The sequence below is a fragment of the Manacus candei genome, unplaced genomic scaffold, assembly GCF_025592945.1.
Source record: "Manacus candei isolate 608988 ecotype Guabito, Panama unplaced genomic scaffold, ASM2559294v1 h1tg000081l, whole genome shotgun sequence".
NCBI lineage: Eukaryota > Metazoa > Chordata > Aves > Passeriformes > Pipridae > Manacus > Manacus candei.
In genome coordinates, this window is record NW_026138129.1 from 5,173,976 (window position 1) to 5,188,038 (window position 14,063).

At 41.3% G+C, this 14,063-nt stretch overlaps 1 protein-coding gene across 2 annotated transcripts; it reads left to right on the forward strand.

Moving 5' to 3' along the window:
• The first annotated feature begins 382 nt into the window (after positions 1-382).
• On the forward strand, positions 383-14,040 carry STX11 (syntaxin 11). 2 transcript variants are annotated; one of them, XM_051811101.1, is made up of 3 exons: positions 383-459; positions 9,084-9,149; positions 10,760-14,040. In XM_051811101.1, the coding sequence occupies exon 3, from the start codon at positions 10,765-10,767 to the stop codon at positions 11,629-11,631; it is 867 nt and encodes a 288-aa protein (XP_051667061.1). In that variant the 5' UTR covers positions 383-459; positions 9,084-9,149; positions 10,760-10,764; the 3' UTR covers positions 11,632-14,040. The 2 variants fall into 2 exon arrangements, with proteins under 2 accessions (XP_051667061.1, XP_051667062.1); XM_051811102.1 differs by lacking the exon at positions 9,084-9,149.
• The last annotated feature ends 23 nt before the right edge of the window (positions 14,041-14,063 follow it).

A 14,063-nucleotide genomic window follows, 5' to 3' on the forward strand; every position in this document is an offset into this window, starting at 1 on the left:
AGGGCAGGGGACGTTCTCGGGGACGACGGCAAAGAAACGGGCCACCTCAGCCCACCCACGCTTCCCAGCACCCACGGGCGCGGACTTTCCCCGCGCTGGGAACCGAGCGAGCCGAGCACGGCCCCGCCAGGCCGGGCAGGAGGAGGGAGGGGGCGGCACAGGGGCGGCACAGGGGCGGCACAGGGGCGGCACAGGGGCGGCACAGGGGTGGCACAGGGGCCGCGCGCCCGCCCCGCCACACGGCCCTGCCCGACGGACCGACGGGGCGGGGCCCGCCATGCAAATCACCCCTCCGGCAGCCAATGGGCGGGCGAGCCGGGCGGCGGGGGCGGGGCGCTCCGCGGGATGGACGCTCGGCCCGACGGCGCGGGCGCGGCGGCCGCATCGGCCTCGCGTGGGAGCGGCGCGCGCGGAGAGACGCGGGACGGAACGGGCCGGGCTGCCCCGTCCTGCCCGGCGGTGAGTACCTGCCGGGGCGGGGGGGGGCGAAACAGCGCTCTTCTGTCTCGGAGGGGGCCGGACCGACTTTGGCTTCTTCAGCCCGGGCACCTCGCCATCGGCGGCGGGGAGCCGGTGTGGGCTCCCGGGACGGGAGCACATTCGTATCCTCGAGCTCTGCTCAGCATCAGCTGGGGTTCCCGGACGCCGACCCTCTCGGAGCTGCTACCGGACGGAGGGCAGTGTTGGGCCGTGCCGGAGCCCGGGATCCGGCGAGGGCGGTCGGGCTACTCCTTCACCTGCTGTCGGGGCGAGCTCCGGTGCTCGGCAGCCAGCCCAGCCGGCAGGGCGGGGGGCCGCGGGGCGAGCGGAGCGCTTTGCACCTCGGTTTTGCATAAGAATAGACGAAACTGCCCCGTTTTGGTCGAGAGGGGAAGTCTGAAGCCCGGAGGCAGGAGGTGCGGACCGGGGCTTTTGGGTCCAGTGATGCCTTATGCTAACTCTGTTCCTCATAGAGGGCAAAAGGGATGGCTGGGTTTTCACAAGATGAGGGAAAACTAGAGGCGCTTTCCAATATGAGCCTTCTCATCCAGTCCCAACGGTGTCTGCATTTCCAGCTGCCTTGTTTGTCCATCTTAACAAGAATTAAGATTTCGTTCATAGTGCTCATACGTGGTTATGAATAACTCCAAAGCAGATTTTATAGAATATTTGGTCTATAGGCAAAATATAATAGTTTTTTCTTCTTTCTCGGGCATCATCATGGCCAGATCTGGAATTGCGTGCAAAAGTTAGAGTTCTTTGATTGCTTCCTATGAACCAATATTCATTTCCTTTCCTACCAAGAAGAATTAGCACTCGTGTACATCTGAGATAACTACATGTCACTGTGATACCAAGAAAGGAAATGACTAGAGTAACAACACTGGCCTGAAACGGACGTTTGCACTTCTTGTTCCTGTTCTTTAGATGGTATTTTAGGAGCTGTTTTTTAAGCTGTCAGGGATCAAAACAGCAACATATGACTGTTTCAGGGAATACAATTTGAAAGATGCTGCTTTCTTACCAGTCATGATACTCACTATTTAAATAGTGGTGAGACTACAAGATGAGCATAACTTTTTTTAAAAATTCAAAACAGACAAACAGGATAAAGATCAGCCTTCTTAAGAAAAGATGGCTTAGGTGCCCAACTCCTCTGTTGGACTTTTTTTCACCTTTTTTTTCACTGATTGCCTTGTATGACCACTGCTCTGAAATTCAGTCATATGGTATCTGGTGTTTTGGCTGAGACTAAAATTGCAAGTTAACTCTTACTGTCAAAAGATATCTCCATGAAGAAACTAAGCATGGTACAGAAGACCTTTTGAGACATTAAAATGGGTAAAATGTGATAACAATATCTTCTGGACACTGCAGATAAACCTTATGCCATGGAACACAAATGCATATTCTATCAGTCCTGGAGAATTTGGGTGCTGTGGGCTTAGGCTCCACGTCTGACACTTTCCACTATACTATAACAGTAACCAAGATCTGCTCCAGAAGGAGAAATGGTAGTTGCCACTGCTGGGTGAAAAGAGTCACCCAAATTGCTCCCCAGCATGGGCAGCACTGTGTGAACACGTACACTGTGGGACACACGATGAAACTGGGAGCAAGGGCACTGAACAAATCGTGGGAATGCGGGGCCATGGGGAGACTGTAAGACATTACCTAATCCATTTGGTGCATTGTAGGTGTGCACCTAAACCAGGCCTGAGAGGGACTTCTGTACCCTCTTTCTGTCCTTTAAGGAAAAGGATCCCACAGTGCTTCCACGGAGAAATGATCCAATTTTCATCTAGTCACAGCCAGTTCAACATAGGTCTCATGTATGAAACAAACTGATTACTTAGTGTGTTTCCAATGTCAACACAGGGATCAAACTGATCATTTCTTTTTTCATAGAAAAGTCCTTTTGTGCATTGGAGTGCTGTGTCTCTCTCCTTAGTCTTCTGCATAAAATGAGCATAATTACTTCAACTCCTCTTCCTCCAGGGCTGTATTTTCTAAACCATTTGGAGACAATGCCAAATATGCTCCCTTTGACTTTCCTAGTGTGATAACTGGTGCAGGATATACTATTCCAGCTGGGGCTTTATCTATGCCAAGCAGAGTACAACCATTCCTTCCCATGCCATTTCTCATATAAGACATGGGGTTTTGTTTTTTTTTACAATGGCATTATATTGTGAGCTTGTTTTGTAGCTTGCAGTCTGCTATAACTCCACTAATGCTTCTGTGCTACAAAACTAGGTGTTCCCTATTTCTGAGTGAATAATTTTATCTAAATATACCAGGCTTGTCTCTATTGAATTTCCTTATAGATTTTTGTAAATTCTTCTCTTCTTTGTCAAGATCACCTTAAATGCTCATAATTTCTCCTCCCCTCCACCACCAAATGCTTGCTTCCTCTCCCTCTAGGCAGGGAGGGCAAAGCATGGTGCAGAAACTACTGAGGCAATGTTAATTTGATCCAACAAACTCAACACCAAATGCGGGGTTACCGCTTTTTGCAGTTTTGCAGAGAGGCCATTTTTTGTTACATCTGCATTTTGGGTTGCTCCCCAAGATGTGGCCCCCACATGAGCCATCTCTGGTGAGGAACATCATTCCCAAGGAGCAGCAGCACCACTCCTGCCTAGGACTAGCTCCTGGGAACCCCCTCTTGGGGACCAGGGAGGCTCCATATGAGAGGAGCAACGCAGTTCGGTTTCAATATCTTCTTTGATAGATTTTACTGATTGTGTCGAGTGTCTGGATATCTTATCTAGCCTATCACACAGTGTTAGGCACTTCTCATCTATACCATATTTATGTAGTTTATCAGAGAGAGAATGATGTCACATATCTTGACTTCAAAAGGCTTATCATGTGTGCAGCTTTTGCTCTGTCTGCTATGACAGTTAACCTGCCAAGATTATTTTTGACAAACTCATGTTCACAAAAGACAAGAAATTACTGCACACTCCAGCCTTTCCTGCTATGCCTTTTCTCTGTTCTGTGTTTGTGGTAGTGACAACTCACTTATTTTTGAAAGCAAGAATAAGGTTTGCTTGAGCTTTGGATATGTCCAATCAGGAACAGATTCTCTAAGTACCACTGGCTAGCATGTCCCTAATTACACCTTGTCTCAACTTCTCAATATCTTGTCTCAACTTCACTGGTACTTTGAATGGGCCTGTAAAAACTTATGGACTGCTAAGTAGTGTAACTTCCATAAAGCCTGCCAGCACCTGACACGTCCTGGGGCTGAGGGTGTGGGTATGCATGTGTGGCTGTGAGGGTTATTTCCTGGCTTAAACTATTTTGGTGCAGGTACAGTTGTGTAGATTTTGCAGTAGGATCCCAAACTGAGCCTCATGTGTACTGGTCCACACGAACAAATACCAAGAAAACACCCTGTATTTAACCTTAAAGGGATTTTTTTAAATTAAAGAGTAATTGATCTCAGATTATAATGCTTTATTACAAGCTTTAAATATATGTGTTTTTAAAAAAATAATGCTATGTGCTAATTTAAAAGTGTTGGTAGAACGTGTTGCTTCTGACTGATGATCACATGCAGCCTTGTATTTCTACTCACATGCCAACATAATGTCTTAATCACTTATAAATAAATACCACTGTGTGGTAGCAATAGTAGTTATATAAATGTGGTATGTACGTAGCTATTTCACTGAGCCAATGTGTTTCAGGGAAGCTGAAGTGATTAATTAGATAATGTATATACTCACGGCACTGTAGTGCCAGCACTGCCTATGAGTGGTTGTCTAATTTCCTTGAGCAGTGACTCGTAATGATGCTGAGCTGTAGTAATTGCCAAGAAATGCATGGATGGCTGTCTCACCATTTAGGTGAGTGGTATGCTTCTGTCCTAACTATTTGCTGAGCCTGTGGACATACAGTTCATACCCCCTTGTCTCCATCCAGGACAATTTTACCTGAAGACCTTAGTGTGGCCTGTGGTAGGAAGGGCACACTGCAGTAGTCAGCCTACGGCATGTACTGGAAAGCACTGAATAGGCAGCCATGGTGGGATTGTTTTCCCTCTCCTGGGTAAAATACAATCCCACACATGTTCATCTACTCTTTGTAATGTTGCTGTGGTTTTAGCAAGCTGTGCACATTAAAGCCAATTGGAGTCAGCTCACGGGTCTCAAGGATTCCAAGGATTCAGCAAGTTTTCAATATCTGCAGTGGATAACTATCTATCCTGTTTCTGGCATCCTCAAGAAAATGAAGTGGCCAAATTTGGATGTGCATTACCTTTCTGCTTTGAACTTCCATTTATATACAGAAGCATGAGGACTTCTGAAGAGAGTTCCCGACTTTGGGAGAGGCTTCAAACAATGCACATGAAGACTTTACAATTTTCAATGGGCCATGTAGTGAAGGTGGAGACACTTTTTTTGTCTACCACCCTGATACAGCTGCCCCACCCCAACCAACACCAAATCTAGTTACAATTGCTCATTTATATGACTTGTGAGAAAAATGTCAAGAGGAGATACTGAGAATCCATTTTATCATCTATCCAGCATTGAAAATTCGTCAGTGGGGATCCACAGCTCTCCAGTGAAAATTTAGACAACCTAGTAATTAGTAGCAGTCAACCTATGTACAACAAGCTGTCCTCTCCAATGCAGGAATAATGTTTACTAATGGCTACTGAGCAGTATCAAGTTAAAACTTCAGATTTTTTTTGTCAATCTCATCATTAATACGTGAAAAATGCAATCCGTATTATAGTGCATGTGATGCATGCCATCAACTTTCCCTAGTTTTGATACTAATGTCTGTGAAACCTTATAACCACTCAAGGGAAAACACCAAGATGGTTAACCTTATTGAATACATCTGGAAAGTATGAGATGCACCCTAGATCCTTGAATTTATAATATGCTGTCATACAAAAGTTGAGAGTTCCTTTATGTTGAAGAGATTGAATGCTGGTAAAGAAACTGAGAAAAGTCAAAGAAGCGCCTCCAAAGCTATCAGTATTCAACCAATTATTGCCTCATTACTTTGAGTTAGAAGCAACAAACTATCTGAAGTTTAATTTTTACCCCCTAAACCTTTCCTAGCCTTTATGTTAGGAAAGGTACCGCTTGAGACTTGGAGATTCTGCCAACTGCAAAATAGCCTGCAAAGAATGGAGCCATTCCTACTTTTCTGAATATATCAGCTTGTAATAAAAAAATGTATCCTGATACAGAGAAGTTGACACTTCGTGCAAGCTTTTGGGAAAAAATAATGTCCTGAAACATTTGCAACTGCATACATTTGTCACTGGGGTGATGGCAAGTATAAAGGAGGTGTTCTGCTGTACGCAGGCTTTGACCATCTGAGCTGGGCAGTGTCTAATAGTCTTCAGATACACTTGCATCTTCTTGCTGGATTTCTGTAGCTTTATAACTGCTGTTCAGTGTTAACCAATGGATGTTCAGTCATGGATACATTTTGTCTGTTTTTAAGCATTGCCCAATCCAAGAAACTCCAGAGAGGCTAACTTCCCTTCAGTAAGGCCATAAAAAATTTTAAAATGCTGATCTCTGTCATAGTTGCTAATACACAGATGTGATCTTGAAACAACTCCAGAAGGCAAACTGTCCTAATCATTAGATTGTGATTTTTGGTGTTTCTTCAAGTTCTTGTAGAGGAGAAGTGAGAAAAAAAAAGGCAGTTTAAAAAATTCAAGCCTGCTGTACCACTAGTGATGGACATGATTGGGGAGAGAGGAAATTTGGTCTGAAAAGATGACTAGCACTCTGCTATAAGTCAGTTAGAAGCTCTTATGGAAAGAGGAAAACCTATTGTAAAAAAATAGTCTGTTTTCAAAGTTAATTAATATTGTCAGATCTGTTATTGGACAACAGGCAAAAACATTAAATCTGGTCAAAGACAGTTGTTTCCAAAACAGAAAGTTACTTGAAAATTGTTATTAAATCTGAGACTCCAACTCTTAAATTAAAGGCTTCAGCTGCATTTAACACTTTTTTTACCTATACATGGCTTGCATTTTAGTGCAACAGCAACACACTATTTGTATTGTAATTGACTTGGCAAATCCATCTTGAGTTGATTGCTGTCAATACCACATCCACTACAAGCCATATGGGAAGTCACTGAAATGTACTGACACACACTTAGCTATGAAGTAATTTTGCCTAGGAGCAGGTTATTTCCTAATTGTTCACCACTTGTTTTTTGGCTCACATCTATTGTGTGTCATGCGATCAAAATCACATGCCATTCAGAGACAGGATGAGCCACATGGGTTTGTAGTAGGACTTTTACCTTCTGAGGGAGAGAAGAACTACTGAGAGAAATTGTTTTTGACTGGCTTGTTTTGAAATATCTGTTGTTCCTCAAATAGACCACTTCAACTGAAGTAAAATCTCCATCTTGTAAGGAGGCCCTACTTGAGGCTGAAAATATTACTGATCATACTTTTGGTAACCCACAAGCTGGTATTAACTAGCACAGCTGCCTTTTATGAATGCTGAAAGAAGAAACACTGCCTTCCTTCCCAGCTGCTGGCAATGGAATGTCCATGCTGTGCTAAAACTGCTTCTTTATTTCACTGTTTGTCCCCAAAAATGTGGATATACAAATGTTAAAGCTGACATAAATATAGGTGTGCAACTCATTTGTTTCTATAGAAATAACTTTTCATCCTTAAATTATTTCTATGTAGATAACAGGCTGCAGAACATTAGCATGGCAATGGAAATATGCTATGCAGCACTCCTTTTGTATGTATATGGGGCAAACAGAAAGGGGATTTATACATATGCATTGTTTTTGATTTTCAGAGTGGATTTTCTTTCTTATCTGAAATCCCATGTCATACAGAGCTGTGTGGGGCTGCAGTCTTATTGCAACAGGATAATTTGTGTCTTTCTCATGCATCATGGGAAAGCCAATCATTGTGGTGATTAATACCAAGAAGTAACACACTAACATGAAGAGATGAGTACTGAACACATCCTCAGCTGACTGTACTTGCTGAGCATCTGGCTTCAAAGTTGTAACCTCTGCAGTCATCACCTGGCCTGCTTTTTATTTCCTCTGTGTATGTTTGGGTGTACATGCCATGATGGACTGCAGAAGGAACTTCATTTTTACAAGGACAGATTTACCTAGCCCAGAATTACCAACATGGAAGTACATGTTCCAGGTTGAACATGCACAGTAGTTTAAAATAAAATAAAACTGACATCTAATCTATTAAAATTCACACTCTCAAAATTAAGGTATCTATACACTTGCAGTTGTTACACTAGAGTAGTTTATGTCTTGATATTCTAATGTTTTAGATATATCTTATATAAACCTGCCCAAGTAGTTGAGTGTATTTAATGTTCATATTCAAATTAGCAAACTTTTGATCTAAGGCAGAGACAGATTTAGAGTAGACCTTTGGACATTAATCCAGCCCACCTCAAAACACACATAGGTAGTTCAGGTTGCTGAGGGCCATGTCAAGTAGAGTTTTGAATATCTTCAAGGATATCTTTTGAATATCTTCAAGGATGCAGACTTTTCTGGGCACCTTTTCTATTGTTTCTGAAGGTTTGGGGGTTTTTTCCTTCCTTTTCCCACCTCTCTGCTATCTGGCTGGCTTTTCCCTTTTTTTCACTTAAGGCCTGTTGCCTCTTGTGCTATTGTTGTACATTTCCATGAAGGGTCTAGACTTGCATTAAGCAGTTGGTGACAGCAACAAGATCTCCCTTGAGCTTCCTGTTTTTCCGGCTGAACATTCCCAAGTCTCTCAAGCCTCTCTTCATATGTTGGGTGCTCCAGCACCAATGATCATCTCTGTGGCCTCCCCTCAGCTCACCACAGTGCATCTATGATTACTGCACTGGGGAGCCCTGTGGCTTCTCAAGTGTTGGACAGGAGGGGTCCCTTCTCTTCCTCACTTTTGCTACTCCAGCCTAGACGCATTGCTGGCTCGTCTTCAAGTTCATGTCTACCAGCACACCAAGGTCCTTGTCTGCAGAGTCACTTCCTAGCCAGGAAGCCCAACTTCTACTTCTGCACTGGGCCTTGTATGAAGGGAGAGACTGACTCTCATTTTACAGATTGAGTCCTGGTAATTGATACTATGTATCAATATATTGCTGTTCTAATTACAAGCAATCCTATCAACATAAAAGTAGATGCAAACTTTGCCGAGTAATAACAGCATCTGATAAAGAAGGTCAACTTTTCTAAACACTGACCTGTTAAGCTGAAATGTTTCAAATTGCTGTCCCCCCTTACTCTCCCATGCTTATTTGTTTCAGACCTTTAGTGTCAGTTCTGTCCCTGACACTATTCAAGGAGTGCTTGGAAGTTTTTGTCCTCTCTTGGGAAGATCTGGTTCCCCTTTGTTTGAAACGAGAAGCTGAAATAGGAAAAGACCTCTGTGGTGTTGTTGCATTACGGCCTGCTGTTTTTCTTTATGCAAAAAATCCTAAAAGGTTGTTTCTCAAGGTAGCAGTTTCCAAATACCCCAAATAAATTTACTGTGTTCCTTGAGCAATTTTAAAGCCAAGTAAACCCAAATACCTGACTTTTAAGCTGCACCACACATTTTGGTTTTTATCTTTCAGATGCGGATTTTTCATCTTAATGTTGTGGCATGAGGTGAAAGTCTTGATTTTACTATTGCTGAGGAAGTAGGTGAGAAATCTTTAATTTTCTAAAGCTTTCTCTGTATGATTGAGTTGGATCTATGTGGCTTAAGTTTTAAATTCAAACAATTATCTTACATGTGTGCATTCCTGAGGATATTAATGGACTTGCTTGATTTACATTGCTTGTGAAAGGATTGGTGTAAGTTGAAATTTACCTTTTTACTTCAATATGTGATCCTAATCAGGACACTTCTCAACTCCAGTATATGCCCCCAATGAACTATACAAGCCCAAGAAACTTTGCCAGTGACAGAATCTTTCCCATCTCCTCCCTAACATCTTTAACTTGTCTAACAGTCCCATGAAATAGATTATAAACTTGCAGTTTTAATTCACATTAGATTTAGGCCTATTATACTGGGTATATACACGAGACTTTTCTTAACCTGAGAATGGCTGATGATCCTATGAAGGGATATGTTGTTCACGGCGGAAAGCGTTTTTGTAAATGCTGTGAAGATACTTTAATTATTGGAAAACCAAAATTGAATCCTCTAAAGAGATCTAGAGATGTCCTGTTTGGTGCTCCTTAACTTGATTCTCTTACTTACTGATTTAAATGAGGTTGGAATGTACAGCGCTTGTGATGAAAGATTTTTATTTTCCTGCTTGCTGAAACAGTGCAAGGTTCTTGCTGGAGCTTTCAGAATTTATTTTCTGCCAAGACTGTTGGTCTGGATTTCAAGTAAACAATATAGGAGAATTATATTTTATTACCATGTAACTGGTCTGCACAGATTACTCATTCTGTGGTTTTTTAATGAAATGTTTTTGTAGTTTAGTATTTCTGAGGCAAACACATTGAAAATGGATCCTGATCTGTAACAACAGTGTTACTTCATTCCTTCCGTAAGATTTTTCTATCATACAAAAAAAAAAAAAAGGGTTGGATAGATGGTTTTACTTATAAAATGCTGCTATTGCTGTGTTATTTTGTTAATGCCTATGGTCAATGATAGCATCTGGAGACACTAAACTTGCATTTGCTTTTTTTCCACACCATTTTTTGAAACTTTTCTTTCCCAAATGTATTGGTAAATGCCATTTGTGTTTCTGAGAGGCTTCCTACTATTCTCCCAGGAAAAGAAAGCTTAGAATGACAGAGGAACTGTGACATTTTGGGCAGTTGATATAATGAAGGGTCAAGAGCTAGAGGAGATTTCTCTAGTGAGCAAATTATGTTATTAACATGTCTACAGATACTGATAGCTGAAGGCTTCCTATTGAGAGTTTGGCTTTTTTTGTCCATGTGGAAGACTGCCATTTGGGAGGGAGGTTGTGTATTGTCTTATTCTTTTGGATTTGTCCTCAGGATTTATTGTCTTCTCTCTTGCAGTTTTTCAGTTTCTAAGCTTTGTACTTTCTAGAAAAGAGTTGTAGCAGCAGATTTTTGTGTCTGATATTCATTACAGTATGAAATACTGTGAACAAATTTAAAATCTGATATTTTTAGTTATCTTTGATGTAGTTATGTTTGTTATCTATGATATAGTTATTACTATAATGTAGTTATTAGTTATGAACTTTCAATTCTTGTAAACCAATATTTCAGTTACTTTAAACTTCATTCCTTCTGTTCCTCTGTTTTACAGGCAGGATGAAAGACCGTCTAAGTGAGCTGCATGAAATTGCCAGGTTACACAACCAACAGTTTTCTGATAGTGAGGATGATGAAAATTCACCCCGCGATATTCTCCTTTATGAGACTGATTATGCCTTGGAAATTCTTCATAAGGACATACAGAACATTCGGACAGAAAACGACCACCTAAAAGCGGATGTCAACCGGCTCAGAAAGCAAAACACCCGCTTCCTTACTTCCATGCGCCGTCTTAGCAGCATCAAACGAGATACTAATTGCATTGCCAGAGACATTAAGGCCCGCGGAGAAAACATCCACAGGAAACTGCAGGTGATGAGAGATTTTTGTGAAGATGCAATAACAAAATATGGAGCTATGTCTGTCATTGCCAGGGTAGCGAAAAACCACTATGTTGACCTCATGCACACATTTCAGGATGCTATGTTTGATTACAATGCAACAGAGATGAACCAACGGGAGAACTGCAAGATTCGAATTCAGCGGCAGCTTGAGATCATGGGCAAAGATGTTTCTGGCAACCAGATTGAGGAGATGATTGAACAAGGCAAATGGGATGTCTTCTCCGAGAATCTCTTGTCGGATGTTAAGGGGGCTCGCTCAGCCTTGAATGAGATAGAGACACGACATAAGGAGCTGGTCAAGTTAGAAGGTCGCATTAAGGAAGTTCACGAGCTCTTTCTGCAGGTGGCCCTGCTAGTGGAGGAACAGGCAGACACTTTTGATGTTATTGAGATAAATATGCAAAATGTTGAGGACTATGTAGGAGATGCTAAAGACCAAGTGAAAAAAGCTTTGGAATACAGAAGGAAACATCCCCTCAGAACAATCCTCTGCTGCTGCATATCATGTTGCAGAAGGTGACTATCCCACTGGAACTGATATGAATGTCTTCAAAATCAGGTGTTTTTTCCAGTGACTTTTCTGTAATGACAACCCCTAGAAATAGGGGAGCTATTTTGCAGTTGGTTTTGTTCGTTGCCTTTTTTCTAAATGTGCTGAAGGCTGTTCTATTTAAGAACTCCTAGAAATGTTGGTAAAATTATATTTAATCTAATTTTAATTGAAATATACTCTATGCTGTAACTAGAGGTGCAAGATTTCTGCAGTGATACTTGTTTCAGATAGGCAAGAAAGAGGAATGAACAGCCTAGGGAAGATGAATAGTTTCAAGAAGTAACTTTATTCTCATTTGTCGAAGTGAGGCTCCAGGCAGCGAAGCCTTACCACCTGGGGCAACACAGTACACAACAGAATCAGGAGTTTTTAGTTTTAACTTGTTTGGAGCCTGCTTGATGCAATTATTTGAAAAGACTTTTGCTCTATTAATGTGACAAAATATCAAGCCTGTTAGCAGCAGCAGGACACAGAATTAGTTTCTCTTTCAACTTGATTTCCATCTGTCTTGAATCTCAACAGAAGTGACTGCACCTTAAATGATAATATGCACATTTTGTTCCATTGTGTGCAAGTGACTGCTTTTTTCCATTTTGAGTACCTGCAACTCTGTCAAGGTGGCTAGAAGCATTGCAGCACTGAGGCATCTCACTCACTTTTAACTTGAGCCACTGTCTGTACTCTCAGTTTCAAACCTGCCATGCTTCCATGCTTTTTTTCTGCATGCACTGCATGCATCTCTTCAGCCAGAAGAGATGCATGCAGTGGCCTTCTGCAGAAATACCCAGTTGTACTGCAGACAATATTTTTGGGGTTGAGAAAGCATTTTATGTCCTGGGACATACATACAAGCTGCTTTAGTGGAATGACTGCCTGTCAGTAGACTTTTATTTTTTTAGAAGCATTGACTGAATATGGGGGGGGGGTTATATTTATTTTAAATAAGATGAAGGATTAAATTTTTTTAACATGCAATTTTCCTGGTGTACAAAAATTGTGACTTTTCTCCCATTGTTAGGAAATCTCCTGGGAAAGCAAGTACACCTGAAGAAGAAAGAAAACAGTCTCATGTCATTTTAGTGCTCTTTTCAAGCTTAAAAATAACCTCTCCTTTTGTGTAAGGGGAGTCTGCCCTTACATAAGGGCAAACCATAAGCTTGGATTATGACAAGGGAATAGAACATGTGCAGCCCTGGCAAGCACTGAGCATTGTCAGTGAAACATATATTCATAAGGTCTCGTGAGTGATTATAGCTCCTGCTTCTGGAGGTTTTCCAACTATATTTCTAAGAGGCTTTCTGATACACTGTGATCTATTGCTATCCTTTGAAACAATGCAGGACATTTTTTCAAAAGTTAGTTACTTTTTTTAAACTGATTATCCTATTTGTACCTATTTTAATAAATATATTTCAACATTTCAAGTATTTTATATTTGGGAGTTTTCCTCAGATGTGTATAGACGTGCATCTTCCTGTACCAATCGCAATGAAACTTCCCCTTTCTGTTCTTTTGCACCCTAATTTCATATGTGAAAAAACACCCAAACATTTCTTACTATTTGTATTACTATGACAAAACAGCAAAATAAATTCAACTTCCAAGCTTTCATATCCTGGTGGGAAATACTTCTTAGCCACATAGGCTTTTTTACACAAATAGAAACTAAATGGATAACTCTTCTCAGAAACTGAATGTCTCTTTTGCTGTAGCACTTCCCTGTGATAACATGGAAGAGTGAGGAACACCAATCTTCTAAACTGTAAGGTATTTTGATATTCAGTGTGTCCTGATGATATCAGTGTTATGCTTGTCTGTGGACCTCTCCAACAACCCAATGTTCAAACTTGAAGTGAGAGAAAGGAGGGTGATGAGCTACCACCACTGCCAGTAGCTTTGGTGCTGCTCAAGAAGACAAAGTCATTTACTCCGTAGGTACTCCCATTCAAGTCAGTGGAATTGTGTATTTGTAGAGAAATACCCTAAACCTCCGAGGGTGAGCATGTGGGGATAAATCAGTGAAGAATGAAATATGTATTTCCTTTGATCTGGATATTCCTAGCGTGTGCCAATGTTTTTGACAAAAAATATGTGCATGTTTTTCTTTGTGTTCATTCCTTTTTTTGCACATATATATTTACAAATGGAATAAAAGATTTAATAAGGGAAACTGAAAGTGCAGAGTGTTGTACATTGTATCTGCAGCTGTGAACACTTTCTTGCATTGTCAAAGTTTACTTTAAAAGTTGATGGACTAAACTCTTGAGTTGGTGAAAGATTAAATAATACCCATAAAGGAAAAAAAAGTAAATTAGGTGTGCTGCATTTTGAGATAGACTTAAAAAGTTTTTTTCCAATAAAAGCTGTAGAAAATGAGTTTCATGCATTGTAAGATGATT